The 27684-nt window shown below is 44.2% G+C and overlaps 1 protein-coding gene across 3 annotated transcripts in view; it reads left to right on the top strand.

Annotated features, from left to right (window-relative positions):
* LOC144679486 (myelin basic protein-like) overlaps nt 1-27684 on the top strand; it is a 207677-nt gene that overhangs the window by 165429 nt on the left and 14564 nt on the right. For all 3 annotated transcript variants that reach the window (XM_078539902.1, XM_078539904.1, XM_078539903.1), the window contains one exon: nt 27210-27317. In XM_078539902.1, coding sequence (XP_078396028.1) covers nt 27210-27317 — 108 coding nt within the window. The remainder of the gene's footprint in view (nt 1-27209; nt 27318-27684) is intronic.

Raw genomic sequence — 27684 nt, 5'->3', positions numbered from 1 at the left:
ATCTCTGCTCCCTATCACCTGAGCTTGTGTTCACCATTATAGCGGTGAAGACGCTTCAGAACTTCAACACTGGTTGTGAAGGGCATTGAGACATCCTGAGGTCATGAAAGGCACTATAGAAATGCAAGCTCTTTCTTTTCCTTGACAACTACCAGTCCGCCTACCTCGATCCACTGGTGTCTCCAGCAGCTCACGTCAATTTTTCTGCTTGTCCCAGCTACTGGTCCACCCCACTCAGCCACTGTGGCTTCCCTGCCTCGTTGGTAACTCTGGCCTTTTGATTTGTTTGGGGCTTCCACCTCATTTGATCGCGAGCTTTTGGGTTTCTTCTCTCCCCAGGGTGGGCTTGTGAGCAGATGACGTATTTCCTATTTTCCTTACCAAATTGTACTCGGTGGGTAAAAGATCTAAAATTATTTTTTGCTTCAAGGAGTGGAAGTGACTGGGTTGACAATTGAGCATTCCGCTTTGGGAGGGGAAATAGAGAAACGGGCGTAAATAATGCCACCCCCTTCATCAATCGGATCTCCTGTGTTGGCCAGTCCTTACATCGATATATCCATGACCCATGCACATTGTACCTCCTGAGCTAAAAGAAATTGATGGTAGCTGTGAGAAAATAAAGGTGGATTTCAATTGAAGATTGTAAAATGTGTTATGTCTTTCTAGTATTTATTACCTAGAATGCTCAGAAAACCAAAGGTGAGCTATTGCCCTGTAAAAATTGTCACTTTTTAAAAAAAAAATTAAAGTACTAATCAAATATTTCAAAACGCAAACCAAGCAGCATAATACAAGGCTTTGTACAAATCTGGGCATTGGATGGTGGGCTTTGGGGTGTTTTTTTTTGTACAGAAATTCATTGGATAAGTCACATTTGTCTTCATTTTCTGGTGTATCCAGTGAGGTAATCGGTACTTTAAGTTTTACTATCCTTACTGTATACTCAAACCAAAGCCATTTGTAAATACGTTCAGCACAGTGTTCTATAGTACATAATATAAACTACAGTATAAACCAGACAAGATCTTGCCTTCAAGACGGGCAGGATTCTGATCGAAAGTCATGTGTAATCTAAATGTCTTGATTGGTTGGGATAAAATGGACCTGCCATTTATTTTTTAGGGGGAATAGGTGTTTAGCTAAATTGTTTCCCTTTTTGGGGATCTTAAGTCACTCTGGTCACAGTCAGGAAGGGAAATGGCTTTTAGACTTTTGCCACAGCCGCTCTGTCGTTGGTTGCTCGGAGATATTGGCAGCAACCTAGAGCAAATTCTCCCCCACCCCACCACCACCCCAACTTCTTTTTCCGCCCCCCCCATTTTCTCCTCTCCTGCAACTGTTGAGATTGTGTGCTTTCCTTTATTCAGCATGAATAGGCAAAATTACAGCCACCACTGACTCGCAGAAGCCAATGTATCATCGCTAGTCAATCTAAACTCTTGTACCAGCTGGCTTGCAATCTGAATCCACGACCTTGCGAGGTTTCTACTGTGTATTCTGCCCACTTATTTCAAATTTTCTTAAGGTGCAGTGATTAAAAAGAATGGTATGCTCTGAACTACCTTTTTAAAAAGTACATGATATCAAATCTGTTCTCCTTACGGCATTTTGTTTTGTAGCTGAAGATTAACAATATACTACAGTGGATAATGTCCTGTGGGTTATCTATGTAGCAGAACTGGACCTTTTACATTGTGGCTGTGGCTTCAGTTTTGCCCTAAACTGCATCTTCTCACAATAAATGTAAATGGCTGTTAATTGCTTGCATTTAGGATTATGCATTAAACTCTAACATGTTTACGAGTAGTGTATATGAGTGTGTGTTTTATAATGTCTAACCTCTGAAGACTCGATGTGTTGTTTTCTTTGATGGCCCTTCTCATACTCTTGAGACATCCCTTTACCTCCGAGTTATGTTCTTGGTGGATTACAGAATGTGTACATGAATCTACCAAGAATGCTTACTGGAGTTCCAAACCATCACTGGCTTGTACAGGTTGGGTGGAAAGTGTTGCATTTTAATATTTCTCACCCTAAGAGGAACGGATGGAAGATTGAAGAGCTGCCACCATTGTTGTACAAGGCTTTCCATGTTGGCCTTGCCTCGGCCTCCTCTCTGAAGGTTCTGGGTTTAAGCCCCACGCTACAGAAATGAGCACCTAATCTAGGCTGACACTTCAAGTGAAGTACTGAGGGGGTGCAACACTGTCAGTGGTGCTGCCTTTTGGGGTGAGGTCCCGGCCACTCTCTCGGGTGGATATAAAAGACCCCTTGGCACTATTCAAAGAGTAGCAGGGGAATTCAGCCAGGGTCCTGACAGATATTTATCCCTTAACCTGTACTCCTGAAAATAGGTGACCTGGTCCATTGCTGTTGATGGAATCTTGCGTGTTCAAATTGACTGTCGTGTTTGCAACAATGACTCATTTCAAAAATATTTCATTGCCTGCAAAGTGCTTTGGGACCTATAGAGTTTGGGACCTACAGCTCCTTGGAAAGAGAGCTATAGAATGGCAAGTCCCTAGATTTTTATTTCCCCTCGAGGAGAGGCGTGGCTGCAGGTTTTTGCCTGAGCTGTTAGTTTCCTAATCGACAACATTTCTTTCTTTCTGTGTGATCTGGTAACATGGGTACTTCGATATGGCAAAAGAGTGACATCCGCTGGAAGTGCTGTGAATAAAACGTTTCTGGCCACTTTAAGAACCGCAGTGAACACGTCCATTAGGAATGTGCAAGGTTTCAATGAAGCAAGTGATTCCATTTGTAAAGATACCACGGGTGGTTAGAGAGATAAGTCATGTGGTTTGGGGGAAATGCACTGAGGTGCATGAGAAACCGGGATGTAAAAAGGGCACTGATCTTCCCGCTTTCTAGAAAGAAAACGCAGTAAAGAAGTTTCCCTCCAGCAACTAAAGCCGCTAATCAAGTTTAGTGTGACTCAGAGAGAAGTTTTTTTTTCTGTATTCTTTCCTGGGATGTGGGCATCACGGACAAGGCCAGCGTTTGTTGCCCATCCCTAATTGCCCTTGAACTGAGTGGCTTGCTCGGCCATTTCAGAGGGCAGTTAAGAGTCAACCACATTGCTGTGGATCTGGAGTCACATGTAGGCCAGACCAGCTAAGCATGGCAGATTTCCCTCCCTAAAGGGCATTAGTGAACCAGACGGGTTTTTATGATGATTCTAAAAACAATGGAGGAAAATCTTTGTGAAATTCAGGAGAATTTTAATTCTATTCAGGAGAAACTCTCAAAGTTGGAAGAACATTTGGAACAAAAAGACGGAGTGATATTTCTGAAGGTGAGGGATTATAGTTACATGAGTGTACAGTCACATGATCCACATGAGCCTCCTCCCATCCTACTTCATTCCTCCCATCAATAATCCTTCCTTTATGATGATCAATGATAGTTTCATGGTCACCATTACTGAGAGTCGCTCTCAATTCCAGATTGACCTTAAATTCCACCCATGCTCCCTCCTATGGTGAACCCATGTACTCCAGAGCCTTAACCTGGGCTCTGGATAACAAGTCCAGTAACATTACCGCTATGCCACCATCTCTCCCATGTTTTCAGTGTGGAAACTGCCCCCACCTCCAGCCCCCAGTGTTACATTTTATGTGATGCCAGTTTACTATAATGGAGATGCACACCAACATTGTTTTTTTTTTAAATTCCCTCTTTTCTCAACGTGGACAATGTTGGTAAGGCCGCATTTATTGCCCATCCCTAGTTGTCCAGAGAAGATGGTCAGTTGCCTATGTACAACTGAGTGGCCTGCTTCACCACTACAACAGCTTGCATTTGTATAGAGCCTTTAGTGTAGCTCCATAGGAACAGCATCAAACAAAAATTGGCACCAGCCAAAGGTGGAGACATTAGGACAGGGGGTATGCTTAAGAAGGGTCTTAATAGAGGAGAAAAGGGTGAAGAGGTTTAGGGAAGAAATTCCAGGGTTTAGGACTCAGGCAGCAGAGTAATGGTTAATGATGTAACATGGGGACTTGGGGGATGTAACGTGGGACTGGGGGGATGTAACGTGGGACTGGGGGGGCCTTGCAGGATATCCCTGTATCAATGAGCAATGGCTGGGCTTTCATGACCACCTTTCACGGTCAATTTTATTGGTGACGGCACTCAAATGACCAGATTTCTTGAATTTGATTTCACGATTTGCTGTGGTGGGATTTGAATACACAGCCTCAAATTTGCAACTTCAGTACCAGCAACACGCTGGAAATGCAGCTCCAAGCCTCGCCTGGATCTCATAGTCACCCAACATTTTTGTGCCAGGGTCCTCCTGTATGCCAGCTGTCTGTGAGCAGCCCAGGGTGAACCTCTCTCTAATCTGCTGTTCAACATTTACACCAGGGATTTGGACTTGGAATGAAAAACACAATTTCTGAATTTGCAAATGACACCCAGATTGTGGGTGGGGGGTGGGGGGGAAGGGGAGCAGATGTGGTGGATAGTCAATACTGAGGAGGACTGCAACAACTGACAGGAGGACATATAGAATAGACAAATAATTGGAAAATTAAGTTCAAAACTGAAAAAGATGTGAGTTAGTACATTTTGATGGGAAGAACCGGAGGTCACATTACTTGGGAGGTGTGAGTGTAAGTGGGGGTAGAGGAACAAAGGGATGTCAGAGTACAAACACACCAATCGTTAGAGATGTGCCCATGGTTAGGATGAAGCCTCGTGCTTGCTATGTAATATTGTATTCTGTGTAATGCTGTACCTCTCTCTTCAGCACTGTATTCGTTGATGGCCAATGCAAAGCCATGATCGAATGCTCGCCTGCACTATGCATGTAGGAGTCAACCTTGGGCAAATGCACCAGGTAGTACAAGCATGAGCCAATACACAAGGAAGGTCCCAGCCTTTAACCTTGGTCAGTCCTGTTTCAGCTGAGGTAGAAGTCAGACCACTGCAATTCCCGGCACCAGGCGAGGCCCTGTGGCCTTGGAAATGGGGTGAACGTTCAACAATGATTCCTGCTCCTGACAGTTGTACAATAATCCCTACTGGAAAACCAATCCTAGTATGCTGGATGACTCCACTTTGTCATCTCACGTGACCGCATTGTCTACCTTAGGTTCATAAAACTTAATACCTTCAACAATCTGAATGGCAAGAGAAATTAAAGATGGTAGGAATTAGAACAAAAATGCATATATATATAACCTGCATCTCAAAAGAGGACAAATGTGCACTTTGTGGCCTGTTTCGGGGTTATGATCTATCTGTCTGCAACCTTTTACCTAACAAAATGAAAGAAAGACTTGCATTTATTTATATGTCAAGACCGCAGGACATCCCGTGAAGTATTTTTAAAGTGTAGTCTCACTGGTGTAATGTATGAAACGTGGCAGCCAATTTACATACAGCAGGATCCCACAAAGAGTGATGTGATCATGGTCAGGTCACCTTGATCCCACCAGCAGGTATTAATACAAGAAATACACGTTCAATAAAATGTTAAATCAGTTGTTACTGCTTTATCACTGTACCCACTGATATCTGGAAGCCGAAACGGGTTGTTCTTCTAGTTATTTATGTAGAGTACTCCACGAAGAACAAGTCCTTACTACATTTTCTGTATGTTGTACATTATTTTCGAACCTTTTAAATCACTGATGATGTGGGAGAGCTGCCCCTGAGGTGTGAGAGTATGTGAGAAGTGATTTAACACGTGACAATAGCAAGGCACGATTCCTCATTGACTATCAAATAATACTAATATTACTACTTCATACTGCTTTACCAAATACAAAGCAACATTCCTGTTTAAAGACTGACCAGAATAACCTGAAGATTGATTTAATTAATCATCATTTCTTTTAGCAGACTTTTTTCTTAGTGTACTAATGATTGGACTTTCTTTGTCTTAAGAATCAAACGTGTAAAGCCTTTGAAGCGTTGAAAAGATTTCCCTTTCATTAACAGCCAACATGAATTTATCCGCCTAAACTCAGCATGTAGATTCCTTACATGTTACTTTTTCATGCCCAGCCTAATCCAACCTCTATGCATTCCTGTTTTTAAACCAAACAAGTTACTGTCCTCTATCATCCTGCAATTCGAGAGGGAGATTTACCAGCGCTATACAGGGATGAAGCTCTTCATTTACGTAGAGGTGTCAGGGCAACAGGATTTGTTCACTTTCTTTTTCTCCAAATCATGCAAGGTTTTGATTGAGTAGATGGAGACTGGCAGGAGGGTTGGTGATCAAAGGACGCAGGTTTTAGGTGATTGGCAAAAGAACCAGGGGAAAGGTGAGAATTTTTTTTTAAATTCCATCTGCCTGAATGGGCGGTGGAAGCAGATTCAATGGAAACTTTCAAAAGAGAGTTGGGCATACACTTGTAAAGGAAAAAAATAATCGCAAGGCTATGGGGAAAGAGCAGGAGAGTGGGACTAATTGGATAGCTCTCCCAAAGAGGCATGATGGGCCAAATGGCCTTCACCTTTGCAAGCTTCAATGGTTCGTCAATCAATCCTGGTGACTGTTTGTTTGTACACTAACGTTTACATAGAATCTCTGTTTCATTTACTGACACCACGCTTTATATCACACAGAGCTCTGGGGAGCTTGAGTGCCAGCGTATGAGGTAAAATGTATTCCAAAAGTTCTCATATTATATTATAGTTGTTCCATTGGAAAGAAAATTGTGTCACAGCAGCTCTTACCTGTGCTTGAGTATGACGATAAATCGAAAAGTGCAGGAAGTACCTTGTTGAGTAAAGTAAGTGTCAGATATATATAGAGTAGTGGCAAAGAAAACATAACACTACAATGTATACTTATTTTAAGATTATAGATATTTATGAGTAAATTCTATAGGATAGCAATATTACCATATTTAACTTTTAATGTTATTGAGGTGAGAAATATTATTTATTATCCCCCCAAATTTTCTTTAAATGTTGCCAGTAGTATACTAACCCTGAGTAATTTTCAACCTGAAGAAGTTATATTACAATTTATGCTTCATTAATATCTGTGCCTGTTTAGTTCATGAAGTTTTCTCTGTAGGAGGGGTTATTCATACAGTAATCCACAACCCGCTTGATGTCTGGTTAATAGGGTCCCAAGTGGATGGATTGAACATCTGCTTGACAATGAGTTGTTTACATTGAAAAGCTTCTATTTAGCACTGTCTTCCTGTCCGTCCTTGAAAATGAATAAAATTTGCACAAATAAATTGTCTCACAGAGGGATCTAGATGTGTGATGTCTTTCATATGGTGAAAATGAGATCTTGCAAACAACTGCAGAAGACTTGCAGGGCCCCCAGCGTTGAGAGAAAGAATGAGAACACATCATATTTCCATGGAGTCACTGGTGTTGTTTTAAAGTTAAGCCCCAGCATTCACCCAGTGTCACTTGCTTTCTGATCTCCCAGATTTGGCTTCAGACATGGCATGCAGCATGACCCAGTGGACAAGCATTATAGAGGGGCTGTTGAATTGCACACACTAAAGCAGCAGAGAGTTATATTTGTGGGAAAGGTTTCATTTAACAGGTAAGTCCTTTTTAGATGTGGCAATTAATGAGATTACATTCGATCAGGGGTCTCGGATGGAGGTGGTTCCAATTTTCAGTATGTTGATTTACATTTTATTGACATTTTTTCTCTCTCTGTCCTCCGATATTCCCGGCCCCTCTTTGTAATGCCACCATTTTGTGATCCCGCCATTTCCCGAACAAAAACATAAGTAAATCCACCCCCACTGTAGGATTCTGCCTCCGATATTCTCTCAATAGATGTTGAGCGGGGGTATTAAGGATTACGGAACCAAAGCAGTTAGATTGTGTTAAGCTGTAGATCAGCCGTGGTGCAACTAAATGGTGGAACTGCCTTGAGGGGCTGAATGGCCTCCTGCTGCTCCTACGCTAGACCTGTGAAGGTGCCCAAAGTGATTCACTCCTCTACTGATTCTGTTTTTACCTTATTCCCTCTGCTCTGCCCTTCTTCTGCAGCTAAGATTGGAAACCGCTATCATGAGGGCAGGATTGCCAATCCCCCCAAATTGTCCAGGAGTCTCCAGAATTTAAGACTAACCTCCTAGAAACTGGTGCGCACAACTCCAGGAGATGGATTATAAGCTTTTTTTATTCTCTGCGAACAAAAGTTGGGCGGAATATTTGGTGCGTTTGGAGGTGGAGGTGCTGTTCGATCAGGCGGGAGGGGAAGGAGTGGGTAACTTGCTGCCTCCCCACCTCCACCCAATTTATGTCATGGAAATTAAGTCGTTTAAGGCTCAATGAAGCCCTTCCAACCCAGATTCTAATTGAGATCCTTAAGTGGGCAATTAATGCTCACTGAAGGACCTCATCCTGCCGCTGCTGGTATTCAACCACCAGGGTACATGCCATGCCATGGGGGGCGGAGGTCCCTCATTCAAAGGCACTCAGTGACTGAATGAGGGAGTCGGCAACGGGAAAGGGTGGGGCACTGAAAGCCCCCCACCCCTGCACGTTGAACCCTGCACTTTCTTCCAAACCCCACCCCTCACCCCCACCCCCCCCTCCCTTAGCCAATGATTCCCTCCCCACAACCGCCATCTTGCCCTCATTCACCTGTGGCCTGGGTGCCTCAACAATCCTAGGCCCCTCCCTGGGGTGCTTTTCCAACAGCAGCCACTGCTGCCGGTGGCGCTGTGAGCAATGGATCTCTGCCAACCTCTGATTGGCCAGCAGCTCTTGGTGGGGTAGGGGGGCGGATGTTGTGGGGGCAGATTTATGGCCCCAGGGTCCTAAATCGCAGGGATGGCCCGACACTGGCCGGTTCGGTGCCTGATGGGCACTTCATTTAAACTGGACCTTCCCCAGAGTAGCTGATGCGGGAACTGCAACTGGTTTTCCAACCAGCAGGTGAAACACGTCGCCAAGGTTAAATTCCACCTATTGGTTCTAAATGTACGGGAGATGGGTAGGAATGGCTGCTCGACTGGGTGGGTTGATTGGAGGCAGGAGGGCATATGATAAAAACTCCAGGACTACGGCCAATTAGAGTCGGCAACCTTATATCAACTGCGAGTCTATCGCTTTTGTGCAATCTATCGAAAGACAACCTTGCTGCTTGTGGCCCATGTGGCATTAAATTGGCATAAGTTAATAGTTGGTGAGGGTTGGCGGGGGAGGAAGCAGATTAAGTCTGGGAATGTGAATTCTATTTGTCGTAGCTTGGAAATGTTACATTATTAAGACAAGTGATCGCGGGCGGAAGTGGAGATCGAACACTGGTGATGGTCATGGTCATAAAATGGCATAGTCTTGCGGTTTAAAGATTTAATTCTTTGATTAACAGGCAGACTGACACCGCTGTATAATTGTGCATGGAAATTATCCCAGCTGATTATGTACAATGGTGCAACACTTAAAAAAAAACAATTGAATGACCCTTTCCTTTGTTTTGATGGTAATTTGTACTTTAGGTAACTTTGATTTTGAAGCGATGGCCTGGAGTAATTGGGCCTAAAATAGAATTAAAATCATCAACAATTGTGGCATTATCAATGGTAAGCTGCATTAATCATTCATGAGTGTTTGAAATGCATTATCAAAGACTCTTGTGTTCCTATGAGAGCACAGTGTTCAGTGATAGTGAAAAAAACCAACATCATTTTAACTTTAACTTTATCATTTTTCTGCCTTAACTTACGGGTTCCTTCAAAGGTCTTGACTGCCTCACTATGGTAGGTTCCATAGCATAACTATCATCACAGTATTTTCCCTACCATCTTTTGGAAGAGACATTAAACCAAGGTCCAGTCTGCCCCCTCAGGTGGTCCCAGAGTTCTGTTTTGCAGGTGGGTTCTCCCTGGTGTCCAGACCACCGTTTATCCCTCAACATCACTGAAATCTTTAGCTTGCTGGTGTTTTTGGGGATCTTGCTGTGTGCAGATTGGCTGCCGCGTTTCCTACATTGCAGCAGGTCATTACCCTTCAAAAATTACTTCTTTGGTTGTGAAGCCCTTCAGGATGTCCTGAGCTTGTGAAAGACACTTGTTTCTATGATGAATTTTTATGACCTTGGCTAACTTATCTTTCACAACCCATTCTTACCACAATGAAATAAGGGGAATTAGCAAAGACCACATTTTCAGCGGAATCTATAAACGTCAGAAGTGAAGAATTTGCCTCATTACAAAGCCCCATCAGTATCATATTCAAGAAAGACCCAAACCTCCCTGTCGCTTGCCATTTTAACACTCCACCCTGTTCTCTTGCCCACATGTCTGTCCTTGGCTTGCTGAATTGTTCCAGTGAAGCCCAACGCAAACTGGAGGAACAGCACCTCATCTTCCGACTAGGTACTTTGCAGCCTTCCGGGCTGAATATTGAATTCAACAACTTTAGATCTTAAACTCCCCCTCCCCCCATCCCCACCCCATTTCTCCCCCCTCCCTTTTTTTTTCAATAATTTATATAGATTCTTCTTTCCCCACCTATTTCCATTATTTTTAAATCTAAAACTAAAACTTTGTTAGTCTTTCCACCCCACCCCCACAAGAGCTGTACTTTGAGTGTCCTGTCTTCCATTCTTAATTAGCACTTTTCTTAGACAAATATCACCACCTTCAACACCTCTTTGATCCTTTTGTCTGTGACATCTTTTGATTATCTGCTCCTATCACTGCTTGCTTATCTCCACAATCATCCCACCCTCAACTTCTCTCTTCCCCCCCCCCGCCCCCCCCACCTTAAACCAGCTTATATTTCTCCCTTCTCCTAACTATGCTTCCGTTCTGCCGAAGGGCCGTGAAGGCTCGAAACGTTAACTGATTTCTTCTCCGCCGATGCTGCCAGACCTGCTGAGTTTTTCCAGGTAATTCTGTTTTTGTTTTGGATTTCCAGCATCCGCAGTAGCTTTTAGCTTTTTGTTTTTATCTCATATTCAAATGACTGGTCCTTCTAAACAGCAACTTCTAAATAATAGATTCATTTATAAATATTCTTATTAATCAGATAGCAGTATTTTCAATCAAGCTATGATTTTAAAGCAAGGCGCGTATTTCGTGTGATGAAGCCATGGAGGGGGAGGGGTGCTGTTAAACCTTGAGGAGCTGGTTCAGATAAGACAACTGCTATCTTTAAATTCAAATTTCTCACACTGCCTCAGTACTTGAGGGATTCGCTGCGATACTTAAGTAAATTCCATGCGTGGACTTGCAATAATACATTCCTCTCATCGTTGTTTGTTCTTCTACAGAGGTAAATGTACTAAAGTTAAGCCCCTCTCCCACTCCTCATTAATAGCGTGCCAATTTCCAAATGAACTTTGAACAGAACGAAAGAGACAGAAGTAAAGTGTAATTTCTGGTAATATCAAAGAAATTGACCTGGAGGAATTAGCAGAGACTAATTACAACAGAGATTGAGCTTCAAGAGTACTTCATGGGCTGTGAAGCACTTTTGAGATCTCCTGTGGTCATGTCTTTTTCCCCTTTCCTTTAGAAATATTAACTTCAGATTAAACAGAAAATTCTGGAAAAGTGCAGAAAGAAAATATTACAATTTTATAGTGCCTTTCATGACCTCAGGACATTCCAAAATGTATTGCAGCCAATGACATGCCTTTAAAGTGCTGCTGCTGTTGTCATTCAAGAAATACGGCAACCAATTCCCAAACTGATTTTGAACGAGAAGATAAAAAGAAATCAAAATGTAATTTCTGGTAAGGGTATCAAAGAAATCGGCTTGGAGGAATCAATAGAGCGCACAGCAAGCTCCCAGAAACAGCAATGAGATAGTGATCAGACAATCTGTTTTAATTATGTTGACCGATGGGTAAATATTTGGGAGTATACCAGGTTGAATGTCTTTGCTGTTCTTGGGAGGAGTGGCCATAGAATCCTTTGCGCCCACCTTGGAGGGCCTCAGTTTAGCGCCGCATCCAAAAGACAGCACCGCCAACAGTGCTGCGCTCCCTCGGTACTGCACTGGAACCGTCGGCCTAGATTTTGTGCCCGAGTCTCAAAGCGGGACTTTCTGATTCACTGGTGTGAGCACTACTCACTTGAGCTGCAGCTGACATCAGGTCATTAATGCATAAGAGAAAAGATAGGTTTAAGTTCAAGGTGAACCTTTATCAATTGTGGTGAAGGATCATGCCTGAAATGTTAATCTATTTATTTATTAAATGTTGACCACCTTGCTGTGTGTTGATGTCATTTTCTGTTATTTCCCAATTGAAACGTTCACTTTGTCCTCTTTTACTTTCTCCTACCCTGAAATATTAGGCCTTTGGTGACCATTTTAACCCTCTAGTTGGGTTTAACTGCTTTCAGTCAGTTTCCCTAATAATATCATCAGGCGTTTTATTGAAAAAGAAATATTGAAAATTCAACAGAAAGTCAGAAATAAAACAAAGTGCGTTAATTGTTTAGATTTTGAATATAAACTATATTGACGGTGCCAGTCACTCTTTAAGTCATTCTTTACTGTTTTCAAATGGTTCTGTATTTATTGTTAATAATTGTCCAAAAGGGACTTGTCTTGTGCTTATTGGCTTTCATTCCCTTGCATGTTATGCCCCGTCTGTATCACTTGTTTACTGCATTTTATCTTTTGTGTTCTGTCTAAGGCATTTTTTTGTTCAGCCACTGTATCAGCATAAATAGTTACAGGGTGCCTTGTGTGTGTCGGAACTAAACCGTGAATGCTGGTTCTATTCTTCACTCAAGCAGTAGTGAACAATAGCGGTTTCAGCTCTGCTTAAAGCATTGATTATACGTGTTGGTACAGGGCAAAGTGAAGACATGGTCAATTGAGACACCTACTGTGATCGTACATTATACCCATACCCTCCCTGTAATCTCCTAATGGTTTCACTGCAATTTCCTTCAATCTTCCCCTGCAAGTCAAACAGAAGCAAGAAACGCATGGTAAATTGTGACAACTATGTGACAAAATATGAGAGTCATTTTTTTGTTATGTAACAAAGAATGGCATCCATTATATTGCAATGATGATTGAAACTACCCTCTCTCCCTTAAACCAGAATTTCCAACTCCACATCAGGCCCCATACACTGAGGGTTGCTAATTTGGTTAAGCATAGACAGTTAGTGCTACATTGTCCACATCCTAAGAACACATTTCTTGAAGAAACAGGTAAAAAGAAATAGAGAATCGGACAGAGAAAGGCCAAGTTAATACTTTGGGTGGAGGCCTTGGTATAATCAAACAGGAGGGTCCTTTTCCTTAGAATGTCGTGGTCACCTCATTTCTCTGCACTTTCCCTTTTCACGTTTTTTTGTGTTTTTTAATTTATAGGACTGACCAAGTCAAGACTTGGGAGGGGAGGACACACAATTCGAGAATAGGATACGCTAATTATTTTTCTATAGAGACAGCATATGGGTTTATTAAGCCTGGAAATAGATCTTAACATGGGGGAAGGAGGATTTTTCAATCTTACTGGCTCTTAAGCCCGTTCTCTGCCGATGTGTAAAAGGTACCGACCTCGATTTCTTGTTAAATTGTGAGAACAGGTCGCATTGATTAGAGTGATGTCGGGAAGCATTTCTTCACACGAAGTGTAGTGGAAATCTGGAACTCTGTCCCCCAAAAAGCTATAGCATCGGGGGTGGGGGGGTGTCAATTGAAAACTGAGAGTGGTAGATTTTTGCTACGCCAGGGTATGAAGGGAGATGGAATCATGTAGATAAGTGCAAACCGGCTATGATCCAACTGAGAACTTGAACAGGCTCGAGGGGCTGAATGGCCTCCTCCTGTTCTCCTGCCTTCTCTTTAACCTGAAGTTATATAGAGTCCCTCCTACCTAGCTGGGCCTTTACCAACAAGCAATTTTAACGTTATGCCCCCTTGTTCCGGATTGTACCCCTCCCCCCTGCCCCCGCCACTCCCAATTTATAAATAGAATCATTTCTTTATTAAAAAGTGAGGCAGAAGCCATGCACATAACTGTCACTAAAATTTCACTTTCTAGAAGATTAGAACCATTATCAAGTTTTTAAAAAATGCTATAATTGTAAACATCGCTGCAGCTGATGTAAAATCTCTCCTTCCAAAAACGCACTGAGAGTTCTGATGGGGAGTTACTGCTAAAGGGATTGAGAATCCATTCTGTAGATACAGTACCCAATGTCAACTCTCAATTTTACCCAGCAACATCAGATTCCCAGAAACCAGGATGCATGATGTCTTGGGGAGAAGTCCTACTTTCTTGTCCGCTGATACCATTTTTCCCCTCGTAATCCTGGGCCTAACATTGGTTCTGATTTCGGGCCTTCATTGGAAGCTGGGCCAGAGATGACAAGCCAGTGTCCAGAGGCACCTTGCCGGTTCCACAAGGATGGTGTCGAGTCATCCCACCATTATTTGACGGCGTTCCCTCGGGTGGGCCCTGGTAGGGAGGCTGAAGCGTTGAGGAGGGAGGGTTACATAACAGAGCCTTTGGTCACAATGCAGGAATAGCCGACAGCCAATGAAAGGAAGTGGGACAATGGCTCTCAGCTGGAAAAACTTCAAAAACGAGAGGTAAAGCAAATTAGATGATATTATGGAGAGTGAACAAATAGCGCGAGTAGGTTACGATGCTGCAGATTGGCTGCTACATTTCCTAACATTACAACAACGGCCACACTTCAAAGGTGCTTCATTGGCTGTTAAGTGCTTGGGGCATCCTGAGGTGCTGATGTTCTTCAGACACCTGGGGCTGAATGTAATGGAGGCAACAGCAGTCTTGCCCATTGTCTGGAGTAGCCAGGAACCCCGTATTGCCTCTTATGGAAGGCCCATTGCATTAGGTGCCAATCTGGCACATAACTGGGTAGCAGCCGGCCTTCCTGGGGAGGAGGTCCCACTTGCCGAGTCTTGGCCAATCGGAGCCCGGCACCTCTATTTAGCAGCGACGCTACAGGGGAGGCGGTGGCTGCTGCTGGTACCGCGCCCATCGTGGCCTAGGATGGTCACTGGATCCAAGGCTGCAGGTGAGTGATGGTCAGAGAGGTGGGCAGCAAGGGCAGGTGGATGTCTCTCATCAGGCCACCCACCCCCCCAACAGCCCCGCACCACTGGGAGGCAACAGGCAAACATCACAGATTTGCTTTATGTGCTTCCCCACATGGCGAACCTCCTGCCCGGTTAATGCCAACGGTGGCTGGGTGAAGCCCTTACGTGGGCATTCATTTCCCACTTAAAGGCCCCAGTGGGCAGCAGGGCAGGAAGGCAGTCCACCAGGGGCTTCACTGGGGTCGAGAAGGGAAGGGGGTAGGGTCCCCGCCCATCACCCCCCCTTCAAACGCCTTGCCACCAAACCCGCCATGGCATTAAATTCCAGCCTCTAGTACCAGATTGGAGATGGACACCTCTCTCCATCCTCAGCAGGGTTGGCGTTCAATTCCAAAGAAACCCGGGAGATGGCTTCACCCGGTCTCATTTGGACCATTTGGCTATGGTCAGGAATGCCCAGTCACAGCTGGATGGCCGAAATGGGCAGGGTTGGTGCTGTCGGGAAGCCAGCACATCTGGACCTAGCCCACTTCAGCCAGCAACCCCCACCCCTTCCCACGTCTTCATAAGTGACAGAAACCACACAGGGTCAGGCTATCCACACAGTGGGTAGACATGGCTACAGGCAGCAACAGGTGAAAGCTGTTTCAATGAAGAGACTCCCGCCGTGTTGGTTCACAGCAGCAGCCACCTACCTGTCGCCAAGGGAACACCTGGGAGAAGTGCGATACCAGAGCTAAGAGCACCCATGTCACAAAGGGGGGTAAATAGTGAACACTGTGGCAGGAAATAGTAGTCATGCGCACACACACACACACACACACACACACACATTGCACTGCCATTGTTCAGTTGTGCAGCATGTGTTCATGGTGAGGTTTGGGTGCAGGTAACATCAATGACAAATCCATCAGCTGCATTGAAAATGAGAGAAACAGTCGGAAAATGTTGACTGATGCTATGGGTATATGTGTAACGTTAGGGAGGTTGTCCTGTATGACTGCTTTGTGCATGTCTCTTCTTGGTAATGGCTGATGATAACTGGCGAAGGCTTCTCTCTGCTGTTTCTTGAAGGTGTTGCAGTTCCTCTAGCTGGTTCCTTTGCTATGCTCGGGTGTTTTTCTCCTCTGGGGGCTCCAACATGCAAGGCCAAATTGTGCAGCATCACAGCACATTAACCACAACCCTCAAACTTTAACCAGGTTTTAATACAGAACACCTCCAGATTAATACAGACACCTCCAGATTAATTCAGACACCTCCAGATTAATACAGACACCTCCAGATTAATACAGACATCTCCAGATTAATACAGACATCTCCAGATTAATACAGACACCTCCAGATTAATACAGACACCTCCAGATTAATACAGACACCTCCAGATTACTGCAGGACACCTCCAGATTAATGCAGACACCTGAGGCAGTGCTTTGACATGCCAGTGTTGTGCTCAATGATCATTCTGGGGGAAGCAAGACACCTCATTATACCTGGATATCACCGAAGCGTCTTAAGCTATGGCTATAAAGGACAGCTTTGGTCACGAGGGACTTTAAGACTTGGACTTTTGGGCCAAATGTTGGTGACATCATTCGCTTAAAACGAAAGATGTTCTGACAGCTGACTTATAAACGAACTCTCACTTCCATAATATATTGCGGAAAGCTAGCAATGTGAGCTGGTAAAGAAAACACTGCCGAGCAGATGAAAAGTGGCAGTAAACGATGTTGTGATAATCTTCTGCACTCGGTGACGCACAGCCCCTCCACAACTGACCAATGCTCCCCAGACCCAGCAAGAATTCTATTGCAACAATCAGGCCAGCAATGTTGGATGGAGATCCGACGTTAGTGGAGTGCGTCCGATCGTAAAATCAGTTAGGCCCAAAAAGTCAGGCGGAGCAGATTATAAAGTCAACTGTTAAACAATTCTAGCTCCATTATGAAAACTTTCTCACCTTCTACTTGGCTTAATTTCAGGGCCCACTGCCCTCCTGAAAAAAAGTGTCTCCTCCAAGGGAAGGCAGATGGATGGAGCTAAGGCAGAGATCAGCCACTGTCTCGTCGTCTGTGCTGGAACAGGCTTGAGGGCCCGAAAGGCCTTCTCCTGTTGCTATGTGTCTGAAAAGAGAAGAACAGGGGACAACCATGTGCCATTTTTGGTTGCGATGCCATCGCCCAGGTACAACGGGATGGTTCGTTACCGTGGATTTTAAATCACTGAACGTCACCATTTCAGAAAAAGACAGAAGTAATTTTACACGAAAAGGTCACTATTTTAAGTAATCTGTCTTTTACAATATGAAGTTGCTGAACTTTTAGTAGCTGCATCTTGCTTTCTAGAAATAATGATTCTTTCATCACTCCAGTACACTTTATTAATTCCCTGTACCAAGGCTTTGTCATTGTACGTGACTTTTAAAAGTTGTCTGCATTTTCTGTGGCTGTTTTCAATGTCTATTTAATTGATTAATGGTAATGTCACTTTCCTGACTAACTGGATTCTGCACAAGGAGCCGAAGGGAGGCAACAACTATGAGTCAAATGACAACAAAAGTAAGTTTGCCTCTGTGAAGAAGGGTGTACAAGTTGTTAATTTTGTATGAATGTGAAAGACTGATTTTGTTCAATAAACAGGTTATCAGAGATGAACGCAAGCGACTCGGGAAAGCAGGTATAGAATGCTTTGTCTGCCACCATCTGGTGGTCATGTGTACCTGCAGCTTATACCAATGATTTCAGTGTCAGCCTTAGCTCAGTAACGTCTGCCTCCGGATCGTAAGGTCGTGGGACCAAGTTCCACTCCACAGACTGTTGCACGTAATCTAAGTTGACACTCACAATGCCATGACTGAGGGAGTGCTGCACTGCCTTCCCGATGAACTGTAAAATTTGTGGCCCTTACTGCCCAACAATCTGAGTTTTTCCAGGTAATTCTGTTTTTGTTTTGGATTTCCAGCATCCGCAGTAGCTTTTAGCTTATTGTTTTAATCTATAAATCTACTCGATAGTCTTCAATATACTCAGTGACAGAGCACCCACAGTTCCCTGGGGTAGAGAACTTCAAAGTTTCACAGCCCTCCGGGAGAAGAACCTTCTCCTCCTCTCTGTCCTCAGCTTCTGACCCTTATCGTGATCCCCCATGTTCGCCGCTCTCCAGCCAGGGAACACCAGCCTGACAGCATCTTAGGCAAAACCTCGGCAGGCTAAAAGCTGACTGACGTGTCCTACGGTAATATTTTGAGGAAGAGCAGGGGAGCTCTCTCCGAGGCCCTGGCCGATATTTATCCCTCAATCAACATCACTAAAAACAAGTTATCTGCCCATGTATTGCTTTGCTGCTTTTTGGCAAATGGTGTTGCGTTTCCTGCAATACAACAGTGACTACATTTAAAAATAATTTACTGGCACTCTGGGACATCCTGAGGTTACGAAAGGTGCTATATAAATGCAAGTTCTTCCTTTCTATGCCGCTCAGGGGTGAGAGATCGGTGTCTTTTTCCCTTGATAAATATCACCTGTTTCTCAAGCGCTCAGATGACTTGGTATTAATTTGTGCCAAGTGCGCCCACGTCTCGGGGTATAGCATGTGATTTCATCGCGACCAAATGAGCGGCGTTTCTGCTGCTCGCCATCCAGTCATTTGAGAAGATGACCCACTTAGCAGGACCACGGGCAGGATTTTCGGGCGTGGTGGGTGGGCCCAGGAGCAGCTGGGAAACGGCCCACAGCCTGCGATCAGCAACCCCCCCCGACCGCGATTCCACACCAGCTGACCAACCAACGGGCAGCCAGCGTGAAAGGCGCACTGACAGGCTCAGCGCTGCCGGGGTAGTGGGGGGTGGCGGGAGGAGGGCGGGCGCTGAAGTCAGCTCGGGTTGGGGGTCAGCGCGGAACGAAAGCTCCCTGAAGGCAGAGAGAGCTGCCTGAGGGAGCTGAAGAATTTTAAACCCTTAAATAACGATTTAAAAATCCCGGAAAAAATTTCCACACTTAAGAATCACTCACCGAAACGCGTTGGCCATAAAAATCCTCCCCGGACGTTTTTTTTAAAATTATTACCGGAAAACTCATCCCGCCCTTGGATGAGGTTTGCTTTAAAAACCCAAAGGCCGCCCGGCTGATTCGCCCGCCCGCCAACCGTAGTGTTGGACGGGCAGTGAAAATTAGCAGTTAATTAATTGATTAATGGCCTTAATCGGCCTCTTAATTGTTGGCGGGTGCGCTGCCAACTCTCTCGCGCGTGCCCACCAACCAAAATATTGCGCGATGCCATCAGGACACTCGCCGACGCCATTGTGCGCTATTTTACACCCACTCGGGTCGGGTGCACGCCCACCCCACGGGACATAGAATTCTGCCCCATGTGAACGCTTGCCTCATCATTAAAGCATCCATTCTGCGAATCAGGCAGATGAAAACATGATGAGTTATGTGACATCAGGCCTAATGAGGGAGGAATGTTAACACCAAGATGAGAGTGGGGGGGGCAGGTTTGCTTTGGTTGTTCAGTGTTTACTCTTCACGTTGTTATCTGTCTAGTATCGACATGTCAGATAACTTTGGGCCTGCCTAGATTTCGCTTAGATGTTCCCCCCCCCCTGGCTGGAGAGTCTGGGCCTAGGGTTCAGGCTCAGAACAAGGGGTCAACTACTTATGACAGAGGTGAGAAAGTTTTCCAGTCAGAGGGTTGTGAATCGTTGGAATTCTTGAACCTAGATGTCCCTGGATGCCCAATCACTGAGTGTGTTCAAGCCAGGGAGTAATAGATTTTTGGATCCTAATGGAATGAAACGATACAGGGGTAGCGTGGGAAAGCAGGGTCGAGCTGAAAGATCAACCATGGTCTTATTGAATGGTAGAGCAGGCTGTTCAGTCTATTGGTCTTACTTCTTATCGTTTCTTACCCATCCCCTTTCACTATCTTCATTTTGTTCCCACTTGCACATTTTTGTGATCTTGGAGTTTGGTCTCGGTTTTATTTTCTCTCTTCTTTACCTTTTCATTAGCCCAAATATTAACCCGGAGATGGGAGCACAGTTTGCCAGAGAGTCAGCAGGTGACCTGTCAGCGAGTGATCTGTAAGCCCTAATGATTTTAACAGCCAGGTATCATTTCATTAAATTTTGCAGGTTCCTTGATGGAATGCTGCCTCTGTGAATGAGATGTCCACATCCTGTCCACTCACAAGGGATTTTTTTTTAATTCATCCATGGGATGTGGGTATCGCTGGCTAGGCCAGCATTTATTGCCCATCCCTAATTGCCCTTGAGAAGGTGGTGGTAAGCTGCCTTCTTGAACCACTGCAGGCCATGTGGTGTAGGTACACCCACAGTGCTGTTAGGGAGGGGGTTCCAGGATTTTGACCCAGTGACAATGAAGAAATGGCGATATATTTCCAAGTCAGGATGGTGAGTGACTTGGAGGGGAACTTCTAGGTGGTGGTGTTCCCATCTATCTACTGCCCTTGTCCTTCTAGATGGTAGTGGTCGTGGGTTTGGAAGGTGCTGTCGAAGGATCCTTGGTGAGTTCCTGCAGCGCATCTTGTAGATGATACACACTGCTGCTACTGTGCGTCAGTAGTGGAGAGAGTGAATGTTTGTGGATTTGGTGCCAATCAAGCGGGCTGCTTTGTCCTGGATGGTGTCAAGCTTCTTGAGTGTTGTGGGAGCTGCACTCATCCAGGCAAGTGGGGAGTATTCCATCACACTCCTGACTTGTGCCTTGTAGATGGTGGACAGGCTTTGGGGAGTCAGGAGGTGAGTTACTAGTTGCAGGACTCCTAGCCTCTGAACTGCTTTTGTAGGTAAAGGACTGAGGAAACTGAAAGGAAACGTTTCCAATCGGAAAGATGGCTGGCAAGAGAGGAGATGCCTCTCCTGAAGGTAATGCTGGATGCAGTGAAGGCCCAGAGGGATGTGTTGTTCCCTGCCACCAGAAAGAAGAAAGTGAGAGCAAGCCTTGGATGGAGGTAGCTGGAGGTAGGAGGTCAGCAGCAACACATGGCATTTCCACCCCTTCTTGATCCGCCCGATTCCCACTTTCACCATACGTATTCCATCCAGAGGGAGGCCATGCCCTTGCTAATCACACATTACAATTTTGCAAAGACAGAAATTGCAGCGTACCAGGGAGAGGGGCATTGGAGGACCACCAGCATTCATGAAAGATGCTAGTTCTGATATACTGGTCTTTAAGAACCACAGCCTGGAGACGCTTTCTATGTTTAGTATCACCAGGTTAGTGCTTCTTTATAAGGTATACCTGGTGCTGCTCTTAGTAAATTCTTCTACACTGCATCACACCTGGGTTAGTCTCTTGGCTTGGTGATGATGGAGAGGTGAAAAATCTGGGCGTTACAGATTGTGATCGTATACAATTTTGCTGTTAACATTGGCCCACAGTGCTGCATGGGTGTCCAGAGTTTTGCAGCTGTATCTTGGGTCTGTCAGTAGTGTGACACTACACAGTGTCTGGGATCCTCACAGTGAAAACGAGGCTTTGCCTTTAACAGGGCCTGTGGGATGTCCGCTCTTGCCAATGCTCTGTGGGCAGCCGGGTAAGTTGGTAAGGACAAAAATCAAACAGGTTACTCCTAGAATTACACTGAGTTTTACATCACAGAAGCAGGCCATTCGGCCCGACAGGTCCATGCTGGTTTACGCTCTACAAGAGCCTCCTCCCACCCCTATTCGTCCCACCCTATCAACATACCGTGTTGATATAGAGACACACCATCTTATTTGCGTCTTCACTATGTGACGCAGGTCCGATCTCATCTGTGGACCATGTCCTTCAGGATTCAGCCAGCTCAGTCATCTCAGTATTAACAAGCCACGTTTGCAAGCGGGCGCTGAATTATTTTTTTCCTATGGTAACACGGTGGTTATGTTACCGGATCAGTAAAATCCAGAGGCCTGAACGTAAGTTTAAATTCCCAACATGGCAGTTCCTGAACTTTAGATCAAGAAACAAAAGAGAACGCTGGTGTCAGTAAAAGAAGTCACAAAGCCGTCGCCTTGTTCTAGAAACCCGTATCATTCGTTAACGTCCCTTTAGGGAAGGAAATCTGCCATTCTTACCGGGTCGGGCCTTCGTGTGACTCCAGACCCACAGCAGCGTGGCTGACTCTGAACTGCCCTCTGAAATGGCCGAGCGAGCCACTGGGCAGAGGTTTACGGCCCAGTTATGGTGGGGGTGGGGTCGGAAAATGCGGCAAGCTGTTCAAAACTCCATCGACTGCGACGGGACCAGAAAATCCCACCAGAGGGGGAGGGGGGCCATAAAATTCGCCCACTGAGTTGTATCAACACAAAGAGGTGGCCTACCCACCACCTTCTCAGGGAAACTAGGGATGGTGAGTAACATAACAAACACGCAAGCGTACAAATCAGGAGCAGGAGTAGGCCATTCAGCCCCTCGAGCCTGCTCTGCTATTGGATAAGATCATGGCTGATCTGATTGTGGCCTCAACTGTACTTTCCTGTTTACCCCAATAACCTTCGACTCCCTTGTCAATCGAGAATCTATCTTGCCCACATCCTGTGAATCAGTGTTGGAGACGTCCAGGACCAAGTATCACCTCCACCCCTCCCTCCGTCCCACCCCCCACCACCTGTAGCGTATGTGTACCATTGTACTCCGATGGACAGTGATTGGGGTCTCTAGGATGTTGGCTTCTCATTATGCAGCCATGTAGCCCCTTCATTGTAGTCAAACATCCCAAGGTGCTCCAGAGGAGCAATTCTCAAGTAAAATTCGGTGAGAGGACAGGTGGTCAGAATCCTGGTCAAACAGGTAGGTTTTCAGGGAAATCTTAAAGGAGGAGAGGGAGGTAGAGAGGGAGGGAATTCCAGAGCTTAGGGCCCAGGCAGCTGTAGATACAGCCACCTTTGGTGGAATAATTTAAATCAGGGATACGCAAGAGACCAAATTGGGGATGGGGTTGGGGGCAGGCTGGGGGGTGGTGGGGGAATGGGGAATCATGCAGGGATCTTGGGTGAATCATCCATGGTGACTTCAAAATAAGAACAGCAGGAAGTTATTGAATCCATTACATCTGGAGTGAAGCCTGCGAGGCTTAAATAATGGATTTCGATGAATATGTTGGAGCTCTGCTTGGTTACCATTGGAAATCAAGAAATTTCCCTCAGGGGATTATACATGTGGGTTAGATGGTACAGTAAACTCTTCATTAAGATACATTGCTCATGGAAGGTCTGCTTCAATAGGCCAAATGACCTTTTCTTATGTCTTGTTTTCTTGTGTTTATATTTTTGGTTAAACCACTTTGAACTGTAGAAAAGAACAAACCATGGCTTAGAAATTCAACATATGTTTTTCAAGTGATAAATAGGCATCTAAGCCTCCAATCTGGCAGGCAGGGAGCCACGCACTCATTATAAAATGTGCTCTTGCAATAGAAGTCTAGGCATATAACAGTGTCAAGATCCAGCACTTGAAACAATCATCAGACCCTTTAAGGGTCTTAAGGCTTGTTTGATACTCATTGTGTAGAATTGAGTTGCTCTCGATGTTGGGCCAGCTGCATTCAGGAGAATCAGGTTTAACATGCAGCCTGACCAGCAATCCTTTCGGGGCCTTTATGTTTACTTGGTTCCTGAGAACTGAATTCCATGACAAGCTAATTGTGAACAATATCTGTCAAGATTAAAGAGATGATACCAAACCAATCATTCAACCATCATTATCAACTAATCAAAACTGCACATTCCCCATTGTCAGAATGGCTTCCGCTTAAAAGTCTTTGTCACCTGTTGAGGAGTTTTCAGGAAGGCTCATTCTCAATATCTCCAAACATTAAACTAAAGAACTGCCATTTGGATTACTATTGCAAGGTCACGATAAGGTGCTGTTTCTGCTGTGGTAGGAATATTTCCAATATTCCTAATTGGTTAAGTTTTTTATTAACTGTGGACACCTCAGGAAGGATGTATTGACATAGGAAGGGGTTAAATATAGATTCACCAGAATGATACCGGGGTTAAACGGGTTAAATTATGAGGATCGGTTGCACAGACTAGGCTTGTATTCCCTCAAATATAGAAGATTAAGGGGAGATTGAATTGAGGTGTTTAAGTTTATTAAGGGAATTGGTAGGGTAGAAGGAGAGGAAGTATTTCTTCTGGGGGCAAGGGGGGTAGTGAGGAACTAGGAGAAATAACCTTAAAATTAGAACATGATCATTCAGAAGTTATGTCAAGCAGCACGTCTTTACACAAATTCTCTCCATCAAAAATCTGATGAAGCTGGATTTTTGTTAGGCAAGGTTATTAATGGCTATGGAGTCAAGGCCAGTAAAATGCAAATCAGCCATGATCTAATTGCATCCAAGCTCGGGGGTTAAATGGCCACCTCCTGTTCCTACATTCCTTCATAAAAAGGGGTGATGCGTAGCGGGATTATATTCTTGATCCCTGAGAACAAGCTTGTTTTCCTCTCGCAAACAGTTTGAAGTGTCTGGATCAGCGAAGTGGTTTCATGCAGCAAATTTCCAATGAATGCCCAGGAGTTTCCATCCCAACAGGTACTCCAAAGAACCTTCAGAACAAGCTGGGGAAATTGTATATGTTCTCCCTTTCATCCTGAACGTCTGGACAAGGAATTTCATGCATCTGTTTTGATGGTTGTATGAGGTATCTTACCCTTGTTATTGGTGCATCCACCAGATGTTCATATTGCAAATGAATATTTAGCACTAATAATTAAGCACGTTGAACTATTTTCATTAGGATAAAGTAAAGAGCACCTTTTGCAATGGGTTACTCATAATAATTGTGACAAAAATTGTGGCCTCTTTGACCAGTTCCAGTTTGTGGCTATTTGCTTAAATCCAGTCACAGAATACAGGTATTTTAAGAGACTATAGTTTAGACCTATTATAACATCTAAAGATGAATCTTTCCTGCCTGCAATTCTTCTTTAGGACTGCCTTCTCCAGACCTTGCATATTGAGAGGTATAGAAATTTTCGCTGGATGTTAATGAACTATCTAACCAATAATTAAAACAGAAAAGGCTGGAAACTCTCAGTAGGTCTGGTAGCATCCGTGGAGAGAGAACAGAGTTAATGTTTCAGGTCAGTGACCTTCCATCAGAATTGGGAGAAACTGGAGATGTTAACAGATTTTCATCTGGTTCAAAACGACAGGAAAGGCGGTGGTGGGGGGTGGGGGGAGTGGAAGAAAGAACTCAATGGAAGGAAGAAAGGAGAGATTAAATGGCGAAAGGGATAAGGGTGCAAGGCAAAAAGAGATGGTAATGGGACAAGTAAAGAAACAAAAGACGGGCAACAGTTGAGTCATTACTAGCGCCTGTTAAAGGGTCATCAACCTGAATTGTTCACTCTGTTTCTCTCCCCCGCGGGTGCTGCCTGACCTGCTAATTATTTCCAGCAATTTTCTGTTTTTATATCAGATTTCCAGCATCCGCAGTATTTTGATTTTGCATTACCGGCACCTTCTGTATGAGAAAATGGGAGCGACGGCCACGATCTGAAATAGTTAAACTCAGTGTTGAGTTTCAAAGGCTGTAAAAAGTGTTCCAACAAAAGATGAGATGAAGTTTGCATTGAGCTGCCAAGATGCTTCAATAAGTTTGAGGCTATGATTTATTCACAAGTTTATTTTGTGTCAGTGCAAAGACTGCTAGATTTCTGACTAGAGAGCGGAACTGACAAGATAGCCTCCCACCGTGCTGCTCAACACCTCGTAATTAGGGATGGTCATGCCTGTTAATTTCCACTCATTTTTAATATTGAAATGAATTTGCAGTCAATCTCATTCTTTCCGATGATAAATGTTACCTCTAATATGTCCCAGTATTGACAGCCGCCAGGCTTAATGTGAATATTACGTACTGATATTGAATTCTCTACATGATACCATCAAAATAACACAATCTCGAAACAAGGATTTATTTTCAAATTGAAAGCTAAGCAACGGAGAATCTTGTAATTACAACTTTTTGAAATAGCCCGTTGAGCTAATCTGAAAAAAGCTTTTTCTTGTTTATTTCTCTCTAGCGATTGTATACGCTACATCGGGTATGACCCCTTTATCCAATCTTTAGATCTGAGAAAACAAATCAGCTTAGTGTGGGTTTCCATGGAGGTAGCACTGTATGTTTGCCTCAACGCAGGACATTAATATTATCTGAGCTTAGTATTCTGGCTATATTTTTCATATTAAAGATGATGTCCTCAGTTTCGTTTTCCTCCTTTGCCTAACCAGGCAGGGACCTTCTGGTATGTTGTTAATCAAAGCAAAATGGCTGTTGTAAAGAGCCAGTGTACGTTTCCTTCGTTCTCCCTTCATAAATTCTTTCCCCGAGCCTCCCCTTCCCTCCTCTCCTGGGTGTTTGGAGAATCCTTGCTGGAAGTCCTGAGCTTCAGTTGTCCAAGTACCTCGTCCAATTGGAAATTCTTCATGTGTGACCCTTGTTGGTGGATGTTTGGACACTATTCGACAGGGGGGAATGGGAGTCTGGGGGAGGGAATATCATAGCGGTGCTCAATCTTGTCTTCACTCAACATAGCAAGAGTTGCCTAATAGGAATCATGTGCATAAACCTTGGTTCATTACTAGGTGAAATAATAAGCAGTCACTTCAATCTTCTTGAGTGTTGTGGGAGCTACACTTATCCAGGCAAATTGGGAGTATTCCATCACACTCCTGACTTCTGCTTTGTAGATGGTGGACAGGTTTTGGGGAGTCAGGAGATGATTAACTTTGTGGGGAATAATTACACTGCTAACCATATCTCCTGCACACTCTCTTTGCTCCGTGGATGAACCAATGCATGAAAGGAGTTTCGAAATTTGAAAAGCCATTGGAGGAGCAGATTGATAAATGTTCATTTACATGGTTCTTGAATTTTGTGTATTTTTTAACCAAAATAAAATCACGACTTACATAAACTATTCAAGATCAATCCTTATCAATAGCATTGTGCTTAGCTACCAAAGAAGGGCAAGGATGATTGAAAAGTGAAAGGAGAATTCTTACAATCGTTGTAAAGGGTAAGTTTTGTCTAAAATTGATGCTAGGATATTGCAACAAAGCCATGTGTGAAGTGAGTGATTAATATTATGGAGCACTGCTTAATTCTGTTTCTAGTCATTCAGTATTCAAAGTACATTTGGTTTTTTAAATCGATTTATATCTCCATGCTAAAAGAGGTTGTGTGTATTTCAGGAACCTGCAACCAGGAGTGTGCTAATGGCCCCAACCACACACAAGGCCCACCAACCAGCAGGGAGACAAACTGATGATAGTGCTGTTGTCCACTTCTTTAAGAACATGGTAAATGACTATTGCTGTCTACGGTATGCAGTGCTAACCTTCAAGACATATTTTTCAACCTTTGCTAATGGTACACTATTTGTCAAGGGAAAGGATGACAGTGTTGGTTGTTTCTCACATTTCATCCATTGGTTAGGACCAATCCCAGGTTAAATGCAAGATGCAGATTGCAAGATACTCATGAGTGAAGAATGGTCATTCAACCCATCTTAGTCTATCCATCCAGTATGACCTCCCATTGCTGCATCTAATTGTTCCCTGACTAATTCCAGGGTTTCATTCCCCACATCTGCCCAGAACCTAGATCAAGTTAATGAAGCAGAACATCTGGCTATCAACAACAAATAACATGTCCATAGCACATTTA

Source organism: Cetorhinus maximus, chromosome 4, assembly GCF_964194155.1.
Source record: "Cetorhinus maximus chromosome 4, sCetMax3.hap1.1, whole genome shotgun sequence".
Lineage (NCBI taxonomy): Eukaryota > Metazoa > Chordata > Chondrichthyes > Lamniformes > Cetorhinidae > Cetorhinus > Cetorhinus maximus.
The sequence above is the reverse complement of the archived record's forward strand: the minus strand, read 5'-3'. Positions and strand labels throughout refer to the sequence as shown.